This window comes from Coloeus monedula (assembly GCF_965178545.1).
Source record: "Coloeus monedula genome assembly, chromosome: 2".
In the NCBI taxonomy this organism is placed as follows: domain Eukaryota; kingdom Metazoa; phylum Chordata; class Aves; order Passeriformes; family Corvidae; genus Coloeus; species Coloeus monedula.
In genome coordinates, this window is record NC_138782.1 from 30,032,086 (window position 1) to 30,052,071 (window position 19,986).

Below are 19,986 nucleotides of genomic sequence, written 5' to 3' on the forward strand. Positions count from 1 at the left end.
TAGTTACAAAAGACTTGATGAAATTTAATTGTAAATAAGTAAATGCCATTTTTTTTTCATAGAGCTCTGATGCTATAATAAGAATTACTGTATTAACACACTGGAGAGGTACCTTGACTTCTGATTTAGTTTTCTTTTTTCTTACAACAATGACCAAAACTGGAGGAAGTGAAATTCATTACTTCACTATGAGGGTTTTTACTTTGTTTAATGATCTTGAATTCTGTGGTATGATAGACCTAGTAATTGTTAATCTTATCTGTCACATCTGCAAATGTTATTCATTGATTAAATAATCAGGATGTGTATTGGCAAGGCATTTTTGCCTCCTGAAACCTTTTACTGCTATCAACTTACAATAATATGTTACAGAAAGAATGTTTGACTTCTTTTTTTTTTCTATTCTTTTGACTTTTACAATGAGTTATCTTTATGTCTGCTTTCCTGTGGAAGCTCTTTAGACAGGAATTGTTTTTGCTGTTGTGTCTCATGTAACATGGAGATCATGGACTTCATCAGATAAATAAATCACATATGTAAAAACCAAGAAAAATTGCAGTTAACATTTCAGAAAGTAATTTGTAGTTTCATAGATGAGATATTTGGCAGATATGCTTTAGTTATCTTAAAATTATTTGGTCTTTTGAAAGTCCATTATCTTCTGCCTTTGTAAACCAGCTTATTTCATAGGACTCACCAAGTCACCACCAGTCACTTGCACACTTTCAAATCCCAGCAGTTCTAGTCTGCTGAGATCAGACTTCTGCTTTAAATTAATCTTTATGAAAACTCATTCTTTTATCTGTTTTTGTCTTTCCAGTTTGCACTTGTGTAGTTCACAAGAGATGCCATGAACTTATAATAACAAAGTGTGCTGGCTTAAAAAAACAGGAAACTCACGATGAGGTAAATGTTTATAAAATAATTTTTCTAGATAAAATTCTGTCTGACCCGTTCAAACTAGTATCATCCCCTCTGTTGAATCAATAGATGCTGCAGACTTTTTTGTGCCCTTCTGGTGATTTTGTGGTGTAGCATTTACTTTGGAATTCTAGATTGCCATCACAGTTTCATTTACATGGGAATTATCATACAGAAATTTAATTCTAATTTATGTACTTTCTATAACATCTGAGCTCAAAGTTTCAGAGAGATCTTTCCACTCCTTTTCGTTTTTAACATTCTCTCTCCATTTCTGAGTTGCTACAAGTCTTGTCAGTTTAATTCAGAAGAAGCAGGCTGGGGTCCCTCATTCCCCTGGCTGCATTTTGTGCGGCTGAGCCATCAGCAGCTGATAGGAGAGCTGGGATGCTCGGGTGGGTATCTGGCACCAACATAAAAGACTGATCAGAATTTGCTTGCAAAGTCTCACCTCAACAAAGACTGCATCCAAACTGTCAAAATGTAGTTATGTTTTTCTAAATAGTTTTAGCTCTCAAGTATAAACAGTGAATGTTTTTTCTTACGCAGAAGTTTTTGGTTTGTGCTTCAACAGAAAAGCAAATCTATGCTCCCCCTCCTGTTGTTTAGTGCCACAGCAAGGGCCTGCTGTCTTTCACCATAGGATTAGGTGAGGTGGCCTTTGGGTGATCACAATTCCTTGGCCACACAGAAAAACTACATTTCTTAATTTTATTTGTTAAAAACCTACATTCATGTGATTGAAAAAGCCTAGCTTTAAGTTACAAATTGGAGTTGTATGTAACAGGGCAGTTATAACGTATTCTTTCAGCTACAACTTGGGTTTGACTGAGGCACTAACTCATGATCTCATTTTTCCTATGCAATTCATTAGCATTTTCCTTACTGGAACCATTCTGTAATATCTGGTTCACAACCAGTATTTTACATCCAAAATATGATCATGTGCACACAATTGTGATAAAGGACTGTGTTGGGCTAGTGCTGGTTTTGTGTAGTACTCACAGGAAGACACAAAGTCTTGTGCAGGTTTATATTCCCAGGCTCCAGACTGGTGGAGACTTGCATGCTTCGCTGATACTCTCATTGTTTAGAAGGGGTACTAGATCATGGGACAAAAGCCAGCGGTAATAGTAAAGGGAAGGAAAAACATAAAAATAAATCGCCTGCAATGCAGTGACCATTATAAAAACTTACTAATTAAAGGATGTCACTGGTAAGTAATCATACCTTGAAATCCCTGAACACAACATGTTATCACTGTCATTATCATAATCCAAAGAAGAGTGGGATATGAAAAGGTAAAGGGTTTATGATATATTTCTTTTTTTTAGTCCTGTATTAGTTTGGCCTCATGCTCCTAAAACAATTGGGAGTGACTTCCTTGCCTCCCACTTTAGAGATCTTTCCTGATAGCTGTGTATTTGTTGTTCCCAAAAGTACTAGGAAGTAGCCTTCAGTCTTTATCTCTTGGAAAACAGCAGCTCTTCCCCTCTTTTCCCCAGATCAAGTAGTGAAAAGAACTCTGGGGTTGGAGTACATCTGATGGAATGGTCATCTAAGCACAGACCTATTTCATCTCATTTGAATTCTGTGTGGTTTCAAAATGTAGCAGAGCCTCAGCATACACTGATTGCAAAGAAATTAATTAAAATGAAATATGCTGTGCTGTCCTTTTTCAGCAAGTGGGATCTCAGCGTTTCAGTGTCAACATGCCTCACAAGTTCAGCATTCACAATTACAAAGTGCCCACCTTCTGTGACCACTGTGGTTCATTGCTCTGGGGTCTTTTGAGACAAGGTTTACAATGCAAAGGTAAGGCACCACTTCAGAGCTTTTCTTTGTGAGTGACTCAGAAAGACTTCAAGTTACTGTGTCTGCATGTACAGAAATGAATAGAAAATAAGTAGTGGACCAATGTAAGGATTTCCGTCATGGTTAGAACATGGCCCTTTACTCTGTTGGCAACACCAGTCAGTAACAAATGCAGAGCTCAGACATGAAGGAACACATTTTGCACTCATTCCTGTGTAGGTTTATTGCCACACAGGATATTAGAAGTTAACAGAAAATGAGTAGCATGACAATTTACATCCCTTCAGTTTATATGCCTTTCGTGTTTTCAGGTTTGTTAAACTTTTTAAACATCATTATTCCAGCTACTTTTCCCTTTAAAAAAATTGCTATTATGTATTGGCTACAGTAGGTAGAGCCAGTCCTGTGTGCCCATGTCCAGAATATGAGGTATTTTGATATCCAGCTAAATCATCCTTTGTAGGGTGGTCTGCTTAGCCCCTCTATTCCAGAAAATAAAGGATTCATTATGTTCTGCCATGTAAGGACTATGTACTCTGTACAGTAACTGTGTGTGAAAATATGGCTGGAAGGTGCATTTGTGTCATTTTAGTTGTCAAAAGTGTTTGGTTCCATATCTCATTGTTTCAAGCAGAAAATCTATATAATGGGTAAGGAAAGAGTACAAACAATTGCAAAGTAAAGTAATATTACAGAAATAGTTAATAAAATTCAATTAATGGGTGGAAGGAAATGATGTAATGACGGAAATGATTATCAGATTCTTAGGAAGTGGTGCCTAGTGGAATGATAAGCATTTCCATTTTTTTATAACTTATGAATGGATAGGTCCATCTTTATAAGTACAAAACTCATGTTATGTATGCCTCTCAATGGCAGAAACATGGAGTCCCACATATATGTATCAATATGCTATCTATGAAATGCATCCTTTGCAGTATTTAAGATGACACATAACTGTAGGTGAAGGTCAGACCTAATGTTTCATGTCACAAGTTGCTGAGCAGCAAGGGAAAGAAGAAATTTCCTTCACAGCAAAGTTATACACAGTGAGATTTCTGAAGTTTAAGCCTTCCCTTATGATTCCAGCTAGTGAGCAGTGAGGAAATGTTTGGGTCTAAATACTATTACTTTACAGCTATTGAAGATTTTGCTCAAATGCTATCTAAATGTGGAGATGCGGTCAGTGAAGACTTTTCAATTAAACCTGGGCTTCTTTCTCTTTGATTTTTTTAACCAGAATTATAGTGTCTCTCTACCTAATCTGGGCATATATGAGCTCTTTTTCATATTCTAACTCAAGTACCATACTTTTCATTTGCTCCTAATTGTTATTTCTCATACATATGCATTTACTGTGTAGCAGATGCATAGAAACAATAGTGCAGAGAGCCTCTGTTGCTTTCTACATGTTCATAAAATTATTGTCTATAAAAATGCAGTGTTCTCTACATGAAATCTAGAACTCACCTGAATGGAAAATGTCATTTTCTCTGTGCTTGGTTTTTTCTCTTTAACAAGTGCTGAATGACTCCCTTCTTCAGAGGTGTACTTCCTTGCCCAGCATGGTTGTTAACACCATGAGAAGTGTATAACAGAGATTTATTCTTCAGGTTTTTTTCAATGGTTATTCCTGTGCATCTTTTTACAAAATATGTGCATGAAGTTGGACTGTACAAAATTTGCCTGCTATTTCAAGCAGTTTGGTTCCTCAATGTCCTCTTCTATGGATCCTAGCTCAAACATTTTACTTGTGCTGAGGTTGTGTCACTGAATACACATTCATTGAAAATGCAATGTTTAGCAATTTATTTTTGCTCTTCTTGTCAGCTGAAACATACTTAAAAAGGAAAGGTGCCAGCTTTCTGAAGTGCATGGTTATGGCCAGATACAGCACCTGAGTTTAGTCTCAGAGGCAAATGTGGTTTTTTATCTTAGGGGCTGTGCAGTGAAAGTTCCATTGATAAAAAATATAATGAAATATAACTTTATACATACATTTTTAAAATTTTCTTTTCTCTAAAAGGTAAAGAAGTGAGGGATTTGAACAATTGGATATTAATCTAGCATTTAATTACGCTTGCAGCTGTGCTCTCTTTATGCCTTGCTCCACCAGAGGGCACTGGAGTCTCAGATAAAATATGTCCTCTGCTCCTAACAAACCTGCACTCCTCGAGTTTTAAAGGAGCTGTGTTCTTGCCTCTGCCCCATAATCTGGAAGCAATGTAACCTTTTTTTTTCTCCTTATAAAATATGATAGTTTCAGGAGATTTAGGGGAAAGAGCTTAGTAACTGGGTTGCCATCTAAATAAACTAGATATTTACCCCTTAATTTTTATTAAAACTTAAAGTGCTGTCAGTTTAACAGCTGCCTACATTAGAAGTTAATCCACATCAGTAAAATGGAGTAAGAAGCAATAATACATAAGGATTTAATGTTGTGCTTTCTGTAGTGAAAATCCAAGCTCTGAAGGACTTTTCTTCTAATTCAAATTCTATTTAAGAGTTACAGTATCATCCAGTATTTTCATTTGTTCCTGTGTCTGTTCTGGGTACTGTGTGAAAATACTATTCTACATTATCATATCAGAAGAATGATAATCAAATTAATAACTTTATACTAGCGTTGAAGTACACCTTTAAATCCAGCTAAGTATTTTCCTACTCAGAATGTATTTCTTTGAAAAAGTTATTGGTAGGTCAAATAAGATCTGATTTAGATAAAGCAAATGCATGCCAAGATAGTATTTAGTTTCTGGTATTACTTTCTATTTCATTGCAGTTTGCAAGATGAATGTACATCGACGCTGTGAAACAAATGTGGCACCAAACTGTGGAGTGGATGCTAGAGGTATAGCTAAAGTTCTAGCAGATCTTGGAGTCACTCCAGATAAGATCACTAATAGTGGGCAGAGGAGGAAAAAGGTAATTTTAGTATGGATTGTCACATTTAAAAAATGAAATTAGTATGACTTATTATAACTTAATTAGTTGGGGTTCAATCCCACTCAAATGACTTGCGCAATAATTTTTTTTTTTAAGTCAGCAGAGACCTAAGACTTTGAATTTTGTTTTATAAGTGTAAATAATCTATTCTGAACTTTGATATGAAATTGATTTTAACCTGGTACAACATTGCAGATCTCGAGTCTATAATTTCTGGAAGGATTTCTCCTTTTTAATTTTGAGGAAGGATATTTGACCCAGAGACAATGTCTGGCAACAGTTAAAAGCATTTCATGTTTCACTCAGAATTGGCATTGGATAATTGATTGATTGGCAGACAGCACTACTCCACAGTGTTATAAATGCTGATAAACAAGCAATGTGCTGGTTCTTATGAAGAGGAGCTGTTTGCCAGATGACATTTCTGGAGTTATCAGGCCTTTTATAGGAAGAACCAGGCTGTTCTAGAAATAAAAAGCACAGGTCATCCCAAATACATCCAAAGCTGATGGAGTTACCCCTGAGTGATGATATGTATCCTGGATGAGAATGGGCCCACACTTTGTATCTCTGTTTGCATGATTGTCACAACAGACCCATCGGGCTCACAGAAATAGGCAATTTTTGCCATAATTTCTTTAAGCATTGACAGTTGTTTCTGTTCATTTTCCTGCTTATTGCACACTGGGATCCCCTGTATGCTGTTTTAAAATGTTACAGAAATGTAGGAAACTCAAGAATGAATTAATAGATCTGACACTCCTGGGTAAAGGTGTTGTCATGTTGTTACTGCATGAGGTAGTTTGCAGTGCTTGCTGGTACATGTCATAGTTAAATGTATTTACTGGATAGATTTGAATACAGACTCATGGTGGCTTCTCAAAACTTTCCCACTCACTGGATATGTATACTACATTTATTTCATCTTGAGGACCTGTTTTTCTTTCAGTTGCCTGCTTTTTCTCTCTTTATATTATGGATTCTATTTGATGTGATGCCATCTACTGTATGGCTGAGGTTCTGCCAGTGAGAATCCATAGGGGTAGAAGATCTTCACTTTCCTTCATACTTCTACTTATGAACTAAAGTTGTTGAATTAAATTTCCTCATGGCATAGGAAGATCTCAGAGCTGACTACCTCTTTTGGAATTGTTCTTAGCTAATTGCAGGTGCAGAGACTCAACCACCAGTTCCAGGGTGCGCATCATCAGAAGAAGATAGGTCAAAGTCAGCACCAACATCTCCATGTGATCAAGGTCAAACATATCTTTTTATTTCCTATCTAACATATTTCATCACACATTTTCCTGGAGTAAAAAAAATCTATAAGCACTAGCCTCTGTAGATGCAAATCAACAAAGTAGTTACCACCAGAAATTGAAGCATTTTAAGTTATGAACTGTAAAATCTTTTTTTAAAAGGCCTGCTTCTCATTTAATTTAAATCTGTGAAATTAAGTGGCTTTTAAGGGGAAAATTATAAAGCAGTCATCTTAATATCTTAAGTTTACTACATGGATCCTTGTCAACAAAATATATTTATGGAAGAAGCTTACATATTCTATTGTAAGAGTGGAGAACATTTTAAATAGTAACACAGAACTTGAGAGAGGGCCTTCATTTACCTGAAAACCTAAACCTGTCTGTTACTAAGTTTTTGAGATAAAATTGAGTCCTTGTAATTCCATGTTGAACATTTGTAATAATAAAAACTTCCATCCAGACAGGCTATGCTAGCATGTCCATGTGGTCTCTAGAGGCTTCTTAAAACCATATTTCCTTTCAGGAGTTTCTTTTATGCATAGATTTGGACATAGGTATTTTAATCTTATCTGATATGACCTGATTTCATTGAGCTGAGCAGCTGATTGACAGAATTTGTATGTCAGAAGCACTTTTTGAGTCTGATCTAATTGTTTTTAAAAATCAGGAATCTGTGACCTTAAATTTGTTAACCTTTTGGTTTCACAGACACTGTTTTCATAAAATCATAATTTTTAAAATATCTGATGTTTTGTTTAAAATAAGAACAAAGAATTTGTCTAAATTCTCTCTTTAATTTGACCTTTGTAGCTGTCCAATAAAGTGGTTGCTTCCAAGGCCACCAGGCAGAAGTACCATGCAGGAGCTCGGGGCAGACCCTGAGGACTGTTAGTCACCAGGAGACTCTGTATTTAACACTGAGAAACCTTCAAAACCATTTAGCAGATCTACACAATTGCTGCTTGAAGCAGCAGTAGGAAATGGTCAAATACTTTATTGGCAGGCATCTGATAACAGCTGGAGCTGAATAAGATGCTCCATTCATGTTGACTTCAAGGACTGGGATGCCCAACTATCCTTTTGAACTTTTGAAGACACAAAATACTAAAATACTTAAGCAGGAAGATGAGTAAGTGCTGCAGGAAGATAGGGATATTAAAAACAAAGTACTTCTGTGTGGTACAGGAACACCCAAAGTCACTAAAACAACTATTTGGCTACTATTCTGACTTATCTTTCAAGTTTTGGATATGTCATTTTCTTAGGTTCATTTTAAAAGGCCACCCTTCCTGTTAGAGCAGGGGTTTGGCTGATTACTGTAAGGTGGAGAAGCAGTTTGCTAAATATATATTCTTAACCACAGAATGCTCTTAAACACAGCTTTCAGAGATGATGAATGTCTCTTCCCACAGTGATACAGACTAACACAAACTGGTTTTCTGATGGGTTAAAGCTAACTTTTCCTCACCTTTCCACAGAAATCAAAGAGCTGGAAAACAACATTAGGAAAGCATTATCTTTTGACAATCGGGGAGAGGAACACAGAGCAACAGCTACAACGTCAACAGACAACCAGCTTAACAAACCTGGGGAGAATGGTGAAAATGGGGAGGTCAAACAGGCCCAGAGCAAGCGAATAGGTCTTGAGGAGTTCAACTTCATCAAAGTCTTAGGAAAAGGCAGCTTTGGCAAGGTGCGTAGCTTTTTTTCTCCTTCTTCTCTTTTTTTTTTTTTTTTTTAAGCTAGTGTTCACAGGTGGTTTTGACTGTACTGATTTGGAAATGTTCATATTGACATTCAGAAAGTGCTTCCACCCCAGGGGTTTTCTTTTACCCAACAGATCAAAAGTATCAGTCTCCTGATGAGCTGGCATTGTCTGTGCTTTAGCTCACTTCATTAACTAGGGTTGAGTCTTTTGGTCTTTTGAAACAAAATGTCAGTGTTTCATTATTTTGGGATATGGCCGATGAAGACACACATACAGTTACACACGAACTGTTCAACAAAATTGCTTGTGGTCAAGCAGGAGGAAACAGGTCAGGAATAATGCTGTGGGGTTAATTCACTTTCTTGATAATTCCCAGTTCAAGTCTACTTATTTCACAGAACATTGTGTGTACTTGTTTTTCCTCAGTGGGTGTGTTCAGCGCTGGAGGAAGCAGAACTGAAGCATTTCCACTCAGATATGACAGGGCTTAGACAGCTGCCCAAAACACCGTGTAAGCAGCAGGGCTGTAACTCACCAGATACCTTCCCACAGCAGGGAATTGGTGAGGGTGGAAGGGGCCTTGCTCTGTTTACAGGGCTTATAGATTTTCTTTCCACACTGTAGTGCACCATGGAATCAAAGAGGTGGACTGAAATATGAATCTGTTTCAGAAGTATACTCTTCCTTCCTTGATATTACGGGAACTTCACATGCAGGGGAACAGGGCTGAAGCAGTTCTTTTGTGTCCTTGTTTCCTAATCCTTTCTCTGAAGATTATCCTGGCTCCAAGCCAGAACTGACCTTAAACAGAGTATAGGACCTGAACCTTAAACAATAGTGGTAGTTAAAGTCAACAACTTGAAAGCAGCTGGAATGGTAACTTCAGATTGTATACAAAGTCCATCACACTCAAATCTCACTACCAGAAGTGGGAGATAAAAGTGGGAAATAAATTTCTGGTTTACATCAACTTCCTTCCTTGTTTAGTTTTTGAGACCTCACTAATAGGTACTCATTAAGATACTTAACTAACAAAAAGAATAGATACCTTCTGTTTCGAATTTAAAGAATACCAGAGGTATATGCTTCTAAAATTGGGGTACTTTTTATTTTATAAACTGCAGCTTGATTTAGGCAGGTATGTAACTGTCTTTCTATTTTCAGTGCGGTCAAACTCGTATGAAACCCTGCATTTATGGCATTTGTTGTTCATATGTAAATGGAATTTTTCTTTGGTTTAGGTAATGTTAGCTGAGCTAAAAGGAAAAGATGAAGTATATGCAGTGAAAGTCTTGAAGAAAGATGTCATACTTCAAGATGATGATGTAGACTGTACAATGACAGAAAAGAGAATTCTGGCATTAGCACGGAAACATCCATACTTAACACAACTTTACTGCTGCTTCCAGACAAAGGTAAGCTACATGAGTCTTTTACTAGTTTCTGCCCAAGGAATAACATTCACTATTTCCAGACTAAAAGAAAACAACATAAGAAGTGAAGCAATATTTTGAAAATATTTCTGGTAAGTTTTTGGTATTTCAGTAGTATTGTACAGGAGTACTGGCTGCTGTTAAAAAGTGTAGCTACTATTACCGTGTAAGTACCAGGAGATGGCAGTAAACGAGTTAAAAAGTAAAAAAACCCCACATGCATCGAATACACAAAAATGGCACCTACTGAGGTGGATTGGCACCTACCGAGGTGCCATTTTCTGTGCTTCTTTGGTACATTAATAGCATGTATCATTTGTTGAATGAAGTACAAATGTTTTTAACATCCACTGTTGCAATACTTGTGTGTAGAGTTGCAGAAAAGCTGTGACTAAAAGATCATCTAGCAAAGTTGTCAGGAAAGATAAATAGCGCGGTGGGAAAGCCGTAGGAAAATGGCTAGTAGGATCAAGATTATAGTGGTTTGAATATGGAAACAGCAAACAAGTAATATGTTTATACAGTTCTTAAAATGGTGAAAATGTGCCAGCATTTTATATGCTTTGAAGCTGACACAAAGCAGTGGCCCAGGAAGGCGTGTATGTCTGTGAAGGGTGTTTCACATTCAGACTTTTATTATATGTGTGAACATGCTCTTAAAATGTTTTAACATATTATTTTAAAATTTGTGACTAGAATCAGCATGTTATTTCAGATGAAAGAAGTGATTAAAAGATTGTACTGGGGTGAGGTATAAACTCTGTGAACAGAAAGGGACCTTTAGTGCACTCCCTAGAGTGTAAATAAGTGTATCAGCAGCCTGATGTGAATCATGTGGCAGAACATTGGTAAAGATCAGTTCTACATACAGTGAATTACGACAGAAGATTCTCCTGCTACTACTCTGATTTCCTGGAGATTCCTTTCCTTTTGTATTTTTGACCTGCTCTTCCCTGTTTTGTACCATGCTTTCTCCCTACCTCCCTGCTCTCCAAAGCTATTCATCAAAGATTCTTCTCTCTTCTCAGATCAGAAACTGTAGTTTGTGGCTTTTCTTGAGCTCAGAGGAATTCATACTGAAGTGGTTTATAGTTACAAGTCATAGGCTAGTGTCTCTTATCAAACAATCAAAACTACACCTAGTGATACCTAGTCAAATTAAAAATCCACAGTTGAAAAGTTGAAGGGTTTTCCTGAGCATGTCCTATGAACAATTTGCAAAGAATTCTTTATAAGGGACCAAATATACCAAACACCAAAACATATGAAAAAGCAAAAGCAATATGTTTACTAAAACTATACATTATTTATGAATGGCAACAAATGAAAACGTACCAAGTAAATTAGTCACTGAATGATTTTCTCAGGTTCAGTAGAAAAACAGGTAGAAAAACTTTCTTGAGCAAACATTGTCTGTGGTTAAAATAGCTTTATTGAGATGAGGGCTGTAATACAATGGGTTTTAAGTGTATTTCCCAGTAGTGTATGGTTACTTACGCCGTGGTTGCGTGCCATGCCGTGGCGGCTGCACTTTGCAGAACTGGTCCCTGAAGTGATCATGCTGGAATTAAATTTTATATTTCAAGTAGAGCACACTTGTCATATACACCCTGACTTAATGGGAAGATTGACTCAGTATTCATTGTCAAAGCACTCAGAGGTTGTCTTTATGTAATGAGATTACTTGCTTTGTTCCTCTTCCACAAAAATGCAAATGTAGAAGTTTGACTTTATATGCTGCAGTGTTTTTCTTCAGTAATCAGCTAAAGACACTGCAGAAAAGTTGCCTAATATGCTTTTTACACTAAGTACATTTCAGTATTATTTATTTTTTACCTGGAGCAGACTTTTCATTAGTGTCATTTATTAAATGAATCTATTATTATCACAACAAGTAAGGGGTAATATTTTAAATTATTTTGGAATTCAGAAATTGTGCCAAATCATGGCTAACAACAACATACTTTATACACTAGTGTGGTTTTAGCCCTATATTTCTAATTTCTTTTTACAGTTCCATCTAACTTCCTTACTTTAAAGAAATATTCTTGGGACTGATACTTCTTATGTTCCTCCTTAATACAAAAGCAAACTTTTATCAAACTAATTTGCTTTAAGCCCATCAAAAAATGAGCCCCCCCCCCATCAGCATTTTAGATAGATATTAAGATATTAAAAAAATTATATTCAAGTATTGTACTTCTGGAATAGTTTTGAAATCTTCTTCAGTGATCTGGAAGTTGAGAGAGTTCCAAAGCTTGGGATAAATTGTGCAAAGCTGATACAGGATGTTTTGTCTGCAGTAGTTTGAGGTATAATCTCCACAGCCCAGTCCTACACATGAGAAAGAAGGTAAAATCTACAGCAGTGCCTCAGCTGATCTGGTTTTTTATGTGGAAGGAGCTTAACTCTTTTACTGGGGCATATCTTCTAAAACTGTGTCACCCTTGGATAGTGTTTTTCAGCACTCTTATGCTATGGCAGCATTTCCCTTCTTGTTTCGCTGGAGTATGGTCATTGGTCTCTCAGCATATTGGAGGTTTGAGTTGGGTTTTGCCTGTGCTCTGTCAGTGGGAATATGAACGATGGCTACTGTGTTCTGTATTTGGCACTCCCATGGTGAAACCTGCCCAAGACCTGGCATACAGGGTACAGCATTTTTGTAATAAGTGACTTTTGCTTATCATCATCTTTGGTTTATTCAGGACTTCATTGTGTAGGTATTGTTTTCTCAATAAAGGTTTTGAGAAAACATAGGGCATTTTCAGACTGCTACTGTTTCCATTCTGTTTTCAATCTTCTCTTTCTCTTCTTCTGTGTGTTGGTCCCTTGATTTTTCAGTAAGGGGTATCTTACCTGACAGTAATCTGATGCTGCCCAGTTCCCCTCTTCACTGTCCTCTTCCTTCCAAGCTCATACCCTGCTTCAGGGATCAACTATGGAACACTGTCAACAGGAGGTTTTATTGGTAATGCTTCAGGCAGGTGGCTGACAAAGGGGATTTAAATGTTTCTAGACATGTTTTCTCTGAAGACATTCTTGTCTTCATTCACAGTTGGATGTTTCTGAACTGTGAGAATTAAAGTGCTTTTTATGGAAAGGTCTAGAAAATATAAGTAGCTTCACTTAATTCCTCCTACACCCCTGTCAACTTTCTTCATAAGTGCTTAAAATTTTCTAGACCTCTACCCCATGAGATGCATACACATCTATGTGCACACCCTGTAATTTATAATGAATTATCCTAGTAAATACCTAAGAAATAAAATGGGGTTTAAATTATTAAAGGCAATGAAAGCTTTATTATGATAATCCATTATAAAATTAGAAGACTAGAGAGCTGCTGCTTTTATCATCTGGCATTTGATTTTTTTATTGAACTTCATGAAATTAGATAGGTTTGAAAATAGTGCTCTCCTTCTCTTTTCGTTACACTATGTTCAACAGACGTAGTAGAGAGTATTTTTAGTGCACAAAAATGTTCCTGTTGAATGATAGAGTTGCAGAACTTGCAAAGGGGCCTTAGTCAACATTACAGCATTTCTCTTAGAGGAAATAAGTAGTTAAATAAAGGGTAGAGAAAGTCAGTTACTACAGGTGAACAGTCAGACTTAGGCCACCCATGAAAACATTTCTCCTCCTTGCAATGTTAAATCAGTGTATCTATCCATAGAATAGCTCCTGGGCTGGCCTGCACGGCCATTCACTTCTTTCCTGTGTTCTGGTGTTGCAAGGCAGAGATCAGCCATGTGATATGGCACAAGGGCATCAAGAAGAGGCTGTAGTGACCCGGGATGACTGTGTTGATCCCTTAAGTGTTACATGCTGCCTAGTGGCTTACTGCTGCATTATCCTAGATTGTGAGTACTGTGGTTCAGGTGTTGTTCCTTTCTGCTGTCTAGCACACTCTGAGTAATGCTAGAAGTCTGGCATTTATAAAGCTGAAATTCAGGGTGTTTCATTCCATTTCAGCTCTCATGACATCTCTTTGTTACTCTGAAAAACCCCTGGACCTCTGTCTGCATCAGACCCCTCTAAAAACCAAGAGTAATTAGTCTTCCTTCCACTGTGGCTTGTATTTAAATGTTTCCAAGAAGGTTTTGGAAGTCCAGTGGAAAGGTGTAAAATGGAGTTCCATTTTTAAAGTGAGTTATTTTGTAAGAAAGTCACAAAAAGGAAAGAGAATCATCATACTTACGATTTCTTTAAGTCATGTTTTCTAAGTTAATTTAGGAAGAATCCCTGTAGTGTGTGACCAAAACTGTAATTGGTAAGGTTAAATAAAGTCTTATTTCTTTTATGTGTATTTGTACAGAAAAAATTAAGTGTCTTCTGCCATTACAGCTCAGAGGAGTGTCGTTTATGATATATAGTGCAAATTAACCTAACTGACTTGCCACTGTTACATTCATCTGGGACCAATCAGATCTTATAATCCATTTTATCTGGTATTCTTGTACTTTTGTTGCTAAGCAGCTAAAGCCATTATACAGATATTGCTATATGGGTGTAATCAGTTTAACACAAGTTTGCATTGCCTTTTATTACTGATTAGTGTCAAATTAGAACTTTTTAGGGCCCAATTCTGTTCATTATTATCCCTGCTTCACTGGATTTGTATGTGTGAGACAAAAGACTAAATTAACCCCTGTATTTTTAGCTATTTTAATGCTAAAATATTTTAATACATTTTAAATATAAAATTATTAATAAAGGTTTCTTAAAGATAAGTGTTAACTATGGTAAAAAGGTAGAATAAAATGGTGGGTAAGCACGGAGTGATGTTATTTATACTGTTTCTATTATGGTACCTTTTTATATACATTTATACACATTTATATTCAAACTTAATTTAAATATTTTATTTATCTGTGTTGCTATATATGCACATACACAGTAAGTATTTTTGAATTCCCAGCTGGTTTATACAGGTAGTTCATATAAAAAGAAATTAAAATATACTGACTTTGAATCTTTCTTCAGAGTATTTCCTGAAGCACTAGAAGTTAGAATAGTATCTGCTGATGTTTCGTATATCATACAGTTAAGAAGTTATGTAAATGTATAAAATTTTGGCAGAATAAGGTTTTTCAGAAATCTGTATTGTGTGTATGTTAAATTTAGCTTTCTTGTTGGCTGCTACCCAGTGTGAATGCACTGACCACGATCACTGCATTGTCTGAAAGTAGACACTATGGTCAAGAATAGTTGGAACGGTGAAGCTGATGATCAAATACTGTAATCATTGTCTCTCTCTCACACACAAGCCCCTGTTTCCAGCATGATGACCCCATTTTGGGAAACTTGCTATTACGCAGCTCAGTTATTGCTAGCTGCTCTCGAAGGATTATTAAAGCCTGGTTAGCTCACTGAAGATTCATTGTTCACATTAGTCCCTTTAGTGTTAAACTTCAAGTCAGGCTACCAGTGCAGCCAGGCTCAACAAGGGCCTGCAGGAGAAATTACTCCTCCAGCATCAATCAGTCTAAATGCTCCTCTTTCAGACAGGAAGGACTTTTATTTTGTGATGTAGCACCCAAACTGAACAGGACTCTTTCACACCCTCTCAAAGCTAGGGCTTGTTCCTAGTTTGCATGTATACAAGTGAGTGCTGCAGCTGCAGCTCCATGGATTGCTTTGCTGTAACCAACTGAGGCCTTGGCAATCCTGGGAATAGTCCTGAGCCAGCATCTGTGACCAGAATTCACTGCAACTGCTGTCATGAAGTAGGTGAGGGCAAGCTGGAGTTTGTGCTGACTTTTTTTCACCTTGGTCCTCATGCCTGCATGTTAGGGTTTTAGAGTTAACTATGTCAGTAGTTCACTGTGTTAAAGACATCTTAGTGTAGCCAAGCGTAAAATTCAATGTCAGGATTTTAATCCTGATCTGATCATGTGCAGACATGAGGTTTTTAGGATAACAGGTAGGGAGCTAAGGGCCTTTAAGGTGCTGTTTTCATATCTCTTGGACAGAGTAGCTGGAATTACATATTACACACTTCTGATCTAGGGAAAAGTGTGTTTCTCCAGTTGAGGCATGTTAGAGGGGAGAAATTTTCGGAGTATCTACCAGATGCTTTGCCAGTAACTTTCCTGGCAAGTCTGTCTGTCTTATACACTATCTTTTAGCAGAGATCAGAGGAGACAGGAATATTGTCATCCAAACAAGGTGAAGGGGGTATCAGACTTTGAAACTGGAGTAGTGCCCTCACTCACTGGGTCCACAGAATCTCTGTGTGAGCTTGTCCTTTGGCTATGTTAACATCATTCTGGTTAGTTCCTGATCTGGCATTCTTAATCTTACAACTCTTGTGGAAATGGGGTACTGTTCCTCATCCAGCAGGATAATTGAATATTGCTGCTTTAAATGAAATCCTGCGTGTTAAAGCTGGATTGTGGCTTTCAGTTTAGTTTTGCCTTGGGAGAGTGGGAAGGATAAGGGTAATATGACTTGTGGCAGCATCGCTTGGAAGCAATGTGCCTGACTGGTTCATAACGGGATCTGTCATCTTGTCACTCTGCAGACATGTGCTGTGACCTTCCTTTCTGTCCTTCCTCTGCACCTACATCCAAGACCATCCTCACAACTGTTGTTGGTTCCCTCTTTTGGACAGTAGAGACATGAGTACATGACTGGTCCCTTTTCCTATCACCCTTTGTGCTTTTTCTTGTATTTTTTGGCCATAAAACACGATTCATAATTTGGCTCTGATGGGTTCAGCATAAAAATTAATTTGCAGCAATAAAACCTGTCTTTAAAATAAGTGAAAATGTAATGCTCACATGGGTAGCTATTGGGAGACCTATTTATGCCAGTTGACCGTTTTACATGCTATTTAAAGAAAGCCCATGACACACAAGAGATTGTGGGGAAACATTTTATACTGTGGTTTTTACGTGTTGCTCTTACAAGTAAACAACTAACGCACCCCAAAGGAAGTCAAGGAAAAGGAAACTGCATATAAAATCTGGTTCTTCTGCAGCTTCTTTTCTAAATGCAGGAAATTATTCTCTTCGGAATTCATGTGGGCACTTTAATACAACTTTTTTTTTTTTGTAACAACAGTAATCTTAGTAAATTATAATAGTACACAAGAGAATTTCACCATGGGAATGAAGTGGAATTTACAAAACATTTGGGTTTGCAACTTTAGTAAAATTTTCATTGCTGTTTTTAGCATCTACACAGAGTAATTTTGGCATGTCTTCTGCTCCATACACCACGTGTGGGCCAAACTTGGGTAGGGTATAGCTTAAATTATGCTTTATCTCTTCTCAAAACCACACCATCAGATTCTTTTTACACCATTGATGGGTGTGTGAGAAGGTTTAAGGGAATCCTGTTCATGCCATTTTATATCACTTGTGGGTGAGTGCTTGTAGCAAAACCAAACACAGTGTTTTGATGCAGGGTTTATTCTTGCATAGTTACTGTGGGCCATGTAAGAGTAGTGATGCCCACCCAGTCCACAGTCTCATGCTTGTGTGTAAGGAAGCATGTAGGGAACCTCTCTGTGTTCCCACATAAGGGGAGCCCAGGGCCATTTTGTAAGCTGAGAAGTATTCAGTGCCTTGTTCTATCTCCTTAAAGTTACAACAAAGGTGATCTAGGACATCAACTCAGCCTTTAAGAGAAGTGTCTCCCTGGAGGAGAGCAAGTGGTGTGTCATTTGTGGGCCTGTGAGTCCACAGAGTCTCTGCACCACGGCTGAAATACCGTGTGAAGAGTATATACAGCTTCCACAAACAGTAAGAAAGAGTAAACATAAATCTGTACCATATGTACAGGTAAAATGTATCTCATCATTAATTGTTCAGAACTGAGGAAACTTGAATAGTAAAGACTCCTTCTGAGTCTTGGCTGTGCTTATTAATACATAGTTCATAGCAATGCAAAGAGTGTTTATGGAAGGCATTCTGAAGGTTAACTTACCAACTTAGCTGCTTCAGTTGTGTATAGAATAATACCAGCTAGTATTAAGTCTGCATATTTCCATAATCTAAATTGTGACCTAGAGGGATCACCCCGTTTATCCTTAATACAGCCAAGAAAGATCCACTTGCAACTCTTCCTTACAGAGTATGGGCACCTTGCCAAGTTCACAAAGAGGAAAATTGTCTTTTTAGGTATTTAACTTTGCATTCAGCCTATAGAAGGATGAACGGGATCCATTTCATAAGCTTCTATAAATAAGTTTTTCCAAGAAGCTTCACAGAATCACACAAAATAACTGACTTGGAACACCCTTATTGATAAGTAGTTTCTTGAAAAGTCTGTGGTGGTTCTTATTTTTTCTTTTCTGTTTTCAGAAACCCAATATTAAAATCACACAGAATTCTGCTACTTAAAACTGCTTCCTGAGTTGTAGAAAAAAATTATACCCTGAAAATAAAACACACTATTTTCTTCTGTGCAGCTTTACTCATTTCAGAGGGTTTAAGATGGCTTAAATGACAGCAGAATTTTGGACAGTGTTTCCTGTTGTCTGACTAATTTGTACTTGGAATTGCCAGGGTTTTCAGCTGTGTGAAGTATATGCTTTGCCAAAAATTAATCAAGTTCTGGAAACAGGAAAGTATGGAAAATAAAGTAGATACAATTAACGCTTTTAAAGGTCACTGTTGCATTTTAGAGCTGCAGAAATCCAGACAGCGAAGAGAGATGTATGAATAATGACTTTCAATAGGTATTGAACAAGCCTGGCTCAGGTAACTCATGTTTATCATAAGAACAAAAAAAGTCAGTATGTGGGGCTTACACAGATCAATGGGTATTCATAAAGACCTTCATTTTCAGGAAGGGTTATGAAAACGTGTTGAACAGGGAATGTTATATGTAGGCTTGGGATTTTGCATGTATTTATAGGTTTTCATTACTTCTGTGTGCTCATGTATTTTTGTCTTGAAATGTGAATTTTAAAGCTCTTGCTAGATTCCTTTCATCCCCTTTTGAGAACTGTTTTGTGTAAAGGGCTGAAGAAAAGACAAAACTGAATTCTGTTCTCACGAAGTTCTGCGTAAGACATATGAGCAGAGCAACCAACAGCATGTCTGGCCCACTCTCTTACAGTGCCAAAGCAGATGTCCAGGAAGAATGTAAAACATATAATGATTTTTTTTTCCAGAATATTATCCCAATATCATGAGATAAATGATGACTTGGGCATTTCCTGAGTCAAAGATGGCAGGTTTGCATGTAATCAGATGGCACTTTGCACATGATATTTTCTGCACATGATGTTTTTTGTGGTAACGTTGAAAGTGAGAAGCTATTTGGAAATGTAGTTGTTGGTGAGCATTGCATTTTGTTCACCCACAAGAAGTGGAGAAATCCTCTTAATACCACATCTGCAAACAGACAGCCCTATTATGCAGTATAAGTATTTACACCTTTTCTTTTAGATTATATTTTCTTCAAGTAGTGTCTATGCCATTAAAAATCTCAAAACCAAGATAGCTGCACTATATTTTCATCATCTTCTAGAGGAGGGAAATAATGTATCTGAGCACCTGGAAATACCAACTAAACATACTGAGTGAGGCTTATCAGATAGAAAAAACGCAGGACTCGCTGCAGGTATTTCAATATGCATGTCCATAATGTTCTGTTATCCATACATTACATAGAAAAAGTACTACCTGTTGTAATACAGGTAAACAGTACATAGTAAATTTGGTAGAACACTTCTCAAGTTGCTTTTTCCATTGCTGAGAGGAAAGGTACTGAAAGAAAGAGATAAGTGTTACACTATCTTGTGCTTTCCCCTCAGGAACGTCAGCAGTGAGCCACAGCTGGCAATGCCATGCCAGAGCCAAAAGGGCATCATGCATAATGCATTAGATGTAATTAAGAAGCATGCCAAAGAGTGATGCCATCCTCTTTCCAATTTTCGGTCTGCAGT

General features: G+C 37.2%; 1 protein-coding gene across 3 annotated transcripts in view; it reads left to right on the plus strand.

The window, feature by feature from the left end:
* Positions 1–19,986, plus strand: part of PRKCE (protein kinase C epsilon) — a 285,653-nt gene that overhangs the window by 178,516 nt on the left and 87,151 nt on the right. For all 3 annotated transcript variants that reach the window (XR_014226241.1, XM_082276821.1, XM_082276822.1), the window contains exons 5-10: positions 821–906; positions 2,604–2,736; positions 5,519–5,661; positions 6,842–6,938; positions 8,423–8,637; positions 9,894–10,067. Coding sequence is in view for 2 of the 3 variants with exons in the window: in XM_082276821.1 (XP_082132947.1) it covers positions 821–906; positions 2,604–2,736; positions 5,519–5,661; positions 6,842–6,938; positions 8,423–8,637; positions 9,894–10,067 (848 nt within the window). In the remaining variant the exon portion in view is untranslated. The remainder of the gene's footprint in view (positions 1–820; positions 907–2,603; positions 2,737–5,518; positions 5,662–6,841; positions 6,939–8,422; positions 8,638–9,893; positions 10,068–19,986) is intronic.